The sequence below is a fragment of the Telopea speciosissima genome, chromosome 1 (genome assembly GCF_018873765.1).
Source record: "Telopea speciosissima isolate NSW1024214 ecotype Mountain lineage chromosome 1, Tspe_v1, whole genome shotgun sequence".
Lineage (NCBI taxonomy): Eukaryota > Viridiplantae > Streptophyta > Magnoliopsida > Proteales > Proteaceae > Telopea > Telopea speciosissima.
In genome coordinates, this window is record NC_057916.1 from 1031234 (window position 1) to 1037233 (window position 6000).

Genomic DNA, 6000 nt, shown 5'->3' on the forward strand with positions numbered 1-6000 from the left:
ATTACAAAAACCCAACAAAAATAACTTCAATTTTCTCTGTCAAATTCTCTACCTAACCACTCACAACCCTCTGTGTCTGCAGACAAAATTAGGGTTTATCTCTTCAAAAAAAATTCCTAACAAAGAGACTACTTTGTCTAGACTGAGATTTATAAATAGCATTCCATTCAAGAGTGCCAAGATATGAAAAGAGAAGCAAAGAAAGAACAAATTAAACTTTAAGTGCTTGTTTTAGATAAGGAAGAAGAAAGCGTACCTCCACTCCCCCCACCTTCCCTTTCCTTCTCAGTTCTTCTTCTTCTTTGTAACACACTGGCTGAGGCAGAACCGAAACATGCCCAAACCAACACCCTATTGCATCTTCTATCTTCGAAATCTTGTGCTCAGCCTAAGATTTCAAACATATTCAAAACCCTAGATATTAGAATCTTTAGAGCATGGTAGCTGGTGTTATGCCCACTGTTCCGGCGTCTTCTCCGTTCAGCCCAGCGACAGTTTGAAGAGGTGAAAACGATGACTATACAGTTTGTTTTTGATTAAGTTGAGGGTTTTACCCTTAAAGGTATTATGGTAAGTTTGTCACTTCTTAAGGGCAATTTGGCCATTATTGAAAAACTAACAGCAACTTAACTGCAAAAGCCTAACAGAGTTGACTAAGTTGATATATATTCATAAAATAGGGGTAATCTTTGATATTTTTGCAAAATTTAGGGTGTCCTTATCATTTCGAATAGTTATAGGGGGTGTCTATGAAATTTGCCCTAATAATAATAATAATAATTTATTTTATTTTATTTTAGTCCATTTTATGTTTAAAAATTGTACGTTACATCACCGGGGCCTAAACTAATAGGGCCCTATTATTTAAAATGGTACCGATATTGGTATTAGTATTGGTGGCTACAATCGATACTGGTTTTAAAACTAGAACTAAAACTATGCCTCTTTCATCTCACATGCTAATTATTCTAAGAAGAATTAAAAAACAGAAAAAGGAGTGGGAATGGAGGAAAAGATTTCTCTTCAATATCTTCAATTATTTGATTGGTGGAGGCATGGTTCATGGAATCAGTATCAGATCTTCGTATAGGATTTGGCAGGCAGCGATTCCGATGTTGGGCCAATCCTATATCATCAACGTATTGATACTAAAAAGGGTAAAACGGTAAAATGGTAAAATTCTGAATTTTAAAAAAAAAAAAAGAAAATCAGGGTAAATCCTTTCCAAACCATTCTAAACCATTGGATTATCACCAATTCTCACTCTAACAGCTACTTCCATTAATCTCCACTAAACAAATACAAAAAACACACTTCTATTAATCTCAGAATGTTAAGCAAGGTTTGTTTAAAGGTGGGGCTTTCAATTCCTCTCCATAAAGAAAGCCATGGTTCCAAAACACCATTGGATCCCATTGTTCAACTTCCTGTGGCCCCCAATCCAAGACATTATTTACCTGATCCCTGAGTTCCTGACTGACAGAAATCGAATGATCAAATAATTCGATTGAAATCAGAAATTGAACCGAACCAGAACCGAAACCGATATTAATTAAACAGATTACTAATAACCTAATAAGAGTAAACCGCAAAAAAACAAAAAAAACAAAAAAAAACGAAAAACCCGCATCAAACCACATCAAAACTGATGGAATTGAACTTCAGTTTTAACTTTTTGATTTTGGTTTTTGGTTTGTGCTAATATTAGACTAAAGTCGGTAAAACCCAACCAAAAACCAAACCGACACAACTGATTGACACCCTTAGGCCTTGTGGGTGTGGGGTCACAGTTCTTTTATGGCAGTTTCTCTAATCTCATATATCTGATCAGCTATCAGATACGCAAGCATTACTAGAAGAGGCCAAAAGCAACCGCTTCTGATCGATGGGAACACCATGTCCTTAATTCTCTAGATTTTAATATGTAATGATCCAAGCGATGAGGACACTGTCACTCTCAAGTAGGTTCCAGGAAATGCAAAGATCAAATTAAAATGGGATTTGACATGCACCTGTTCGGTTCAGTTCACTTCTCCCTCCCATGGTTTTTGTACCTCTAGTTTTGTACATAGCCAATGGTTTCTTAGCCTTTCCTCTCTCTCTTTCGTATCTTCCTTTTCTAATTGCTTTTTATCCAATCCTCAAAGGTCACGATTGGAACCTATGGCTATAAATACCATATCCAATGAACAAGTCTAAATTATAATATAGTCCCAAGTTTTTATGTTTCTTCCTTGGATCTGACTCTGCTCAGTAATCTACCTAGAAAATCTAATTTTTAATATAAATTAAATTATTAAAGATACCTTTCTCTTATTGTTATTATTATCAAATGATTGGATGCATGAATCAGCACCTGATATAACAAATTATTAATAAATCTAAGGTATATCAAGGAAAATGGGAAAAGAATATTAGGTTTTCTTTTCTTTAGTTGAATCATTAAAAAGAAAAAAAGAAAAAAAATTTGAAGGAGAAGGGGAGGGGACCAAAAGCCCAAAAAAATGGTATTGATTTGAAGATGACAACATTTGAAGCTAAAATGTAACTGTATTAATTGTTAATATGAAGACAAATGCCTAATTGTGATCACATCAAAAAGAGACTTTTAAGTCATTGTAATCAACAAAAACAGAAAGTCCAATAGATTTTGTCCAAAACTTGGTGTTTCTGTTCCTCATCGTCTGCAGGTAAAGTAAATTTAGGTCCCTACCTAAAACTTAAAAACTAACAACAGTTGATGCTCAAGTTGGAAAATTGGCTAGACAAACCAGATCCTCTACCCAATTCTCTTCTACTGGGCTTTACTATTGGAGCTGGAGGTGCCCATTTGCTAAACTGGGAAGAACCTTGTACAGCATCCCCACTGCTTCCTTCATCTCTATTATTTCTGTTAGATTCTCTGTTAGATTTGATGCAAGGAGTGGGTGACACTTTCTGACAGTCAGAAAGCCACTTGGATTGCATGTAACTGGTCTTTCTCCATGGAGGAACATGGAGACCTCTCTCCTTAAGTGACTGTTTGGCAGCTGTGCAAAGGATTGAGATAATCTTGTCAAGCTTTGTTTCACTCCCAACAAATATTGAGGGAAGGGTGTCTGCGAGCTGTGTGTAGGAAGAAGTAGGCCTAGCCAATTCAAATTGAGATTTAAAATCTATGTCAACTATCAATCTTCCTGATGAACCCCCTTTGTCATCTTGCATCATAATATCTATATACTCATAATCACCTGCAACAACAACAACAACAAACCAGAAAGATATCAGAAAACCCATTTAATGACAAACTGATAAAAACCCATAAGAGAAGAGAAATTGAGAGAGAGAGAGCGAGAGCGAGAGAGAGGAAACCCACCTCCTGGACAGTTGAAGGTGGTGACCCAGGAAGTTCTACACAGAGAAGCATCATATCCATCCATTCTCAACCTCATGGCAAGCCATTTTTTGAGGTTAGTAGTCTTCCCAGCAGTAGTGTTCCTTTTTCTCAAATACTTGTAGACTTTCTGATGAATCTCAGCCTCAGTAACATCAACATCCCCAAGGAGCTCCTAATTAAAGAAACCCAACCCAATTTAGCATTAAACAGTTAGACCCACAACACAAGACATGGTGATGAAGAGAAAGTATTATAAATAAATATGGTTTGGAAGCTAGATAGCAAGTGATACTAACCTGAAGAGTGAGGTTGATGGGTTGCTGATAAAGGGTTAAACCTCGAGAGGAAGCAAAGGAAGGGGATGATGATGATTCTGATTCTGATTCGATAAAGTCACGAACCATCTGCATTAACTCTTGTTCTTCTAATTCTAAGCTCAGAACATTACATAAACTACCCATTAATTGCCTTTCTTCTTCTTCGTCTGTGCAAAGAAAGAAAGAAGACTGGATTGTTGAAGTAAACACAAAAAAAAAAAAAAGAGAAGGCTTTGAAAGACTGAACTAATAAAGGGGCTATGGAGATACATATATAATTGTTGAAGTGGTGGTGATATTACAGTTTCATGATGACAGATGAGGTCATAATAAGGAGGACCTTGGGAGGGTGACTGGAGAAGGAGAGAGAAAGAGAGAGAAGATGGAAAGATGGAGGTGAGGAGGACTCAGGAGTCAGGAGGGAGGTGGGGTTTGCCGTTTCGTGGTTAAATGGTGAATATGATGAAAATGGTGTTGGATTGGATGAGTTTTCATAAAAAAAAAAGAAAAGGATAAGAGAGGAAAGAGAAGAAGAATATTTATGGGCATATCCTATCCTCATCCTCATTTGGTGTGAATGATGACAAAGACACTGTGGACGTGTACTATTATTGTACTACACCTCCCTCTCTCTCCCGGAAAGAAACTAAAGCGAGCGCAGAGTCACAGAGCTACACGGAATGACCCACAAGACGACAAGAAGTTAGGGGCTTCTGTGCAAATACAATACTTTTATGAATTATTGTGTAATCCATGTATCTCTCTATACATATTCATTTTTGGACCCCAGTTTTTCTTCAACCATGGTGATTGGTGAAGCAAATGGATCAGGTATGGTTTTAGGTATTGGATACGGTCAGGCGATCTGTATTGGTATAATCCGACACCAATATCTATTTGATATCGTATCAGTCATAAAGTATGAATCAAGGGTAAATTTGTCAAAACCCCAATTTTTAAAGAAAATCAAGGCAAAACTATTTGATAGGGGTCAATCCTTGTCGATAACCGATCTGATATTGAAATGGTATCAATATTTATCAATGGTATCAGCTCATTCATGTTTTTTTTTTGTTTTTTGAAATTTGGTCTGATCTTGAACTAATACGATCCAATACCAGATCAATAAGAAAGTATCAATGTCACTTTTATCCCAAAAAAAAGTATCAATATCATGGGAGATTGATACTCTGATATCGATACCTTTAACCTTATGGTGCAAAGAGAATCTCTTCTACTTCTTGTTTAATCCCATAAAGCTTTTTAGTTTGTCACGGATGAAGCTATTTGTAATATTCTCTACTTTCTGTAGCATGGAAAATAATTTATTACTATATGAAATCAAATTTCGGATTATTTGGTTAATGAGGCATCTAAGTTTTCAATTTCATCTTTTATTCTCAGCACACCCAAACATTGACCTTGTAATTATCTTTTTTTTTCTTCGATTTTTAATATTAATCCACTCTTTTTAGGAGAAAGAGAGAGAGAATCACTTTCACCATGGAATCAAGGGAGAAAGGAGAGGTGAAAATTTGTTTTTCTTCAACCAACATATATTCCCATTGCATGATTTTTAACATAACATCACAGTAAAGGAATATTATAAATGCAAGTCTATATCAAATCATATATGAAACTGGCGTATCAATTATCAATTATTGTTTAGTCTTTAACCTCCATACAACAATTTTAACTCTTACGATATAATATTTTCTTAATCAAATCTAATAACCTTTTTTTTTTTTTTTTTTCCCATTCTTTTAATTCTTTTCTAGTCATAATTAGTAATGGCACATCAATTAAAGAAAAAAAACCCCAATATATAGTACCCTCAACCCTTTATAGTAATCGGTGCCACCTGGTGACTGGTGACTGTTTGTTGGTTAAAATGTTACAAAATGTCAAGTAAGGTGGAAAACGAATCCACTTGGTTGGGAGGTCATCTATCGAAAATGAATGCAAAATATAAATTATGTTTGTAAATGTTGTTAGAAAGGGATCAAACATTTGAAGCTTGTAGTTGGCAAGTTAAGAATCCAATCTCCTAATTAAGTTATCTAATTCAGATTATTACTAAAAAGCTTGGGGTTGTTGGGCATTTTCATGATACCGTCCAACCGCTTCATACAACAACGACCTTATATTATTTTTATTAATTAAATATTAATTTCATGAAATGTTTATGGTCTTATAGATTTGATCCTAATCAATTGATTATTAATTCAGATCCTACTAATGCCATTTTTAAGATTCTAATCACTTAAGCAATAAAATAATGACCAGCTTGAAGGACCACTTCGAGAA

The 6000-nt window shown here is 35.3% G+C and overlaps 1 protein-coding gene across 1 annotated transcript; it reads right to left on the reverse strand.

Annotated features, from left to right (window-relative positions):
• Positions 1–2724: 2724 nt before the first annotated feature.
• LOC122645448 lies at positions 2725–3556 on the reverse strand. Its single transcript, XM_043838753.1, has 2 exons — positions 3356–3556; positions 2725–3230 (listed from the first exon to the last, which is right to left on the reverse strand). Exons 1-2 carry the CDS (start codon positions 3429–3431, stop codon positions 2728–2730), a joined length of 579 nt encoding a protein of 192 aa, XP_043694688.1. The 5' UTR covers positions 3432–3556; the 3' UTR covers positions 2725–2727.
• Between the last annotated feature and the right edge of the window lie 2444 nt (positions 3557–6000).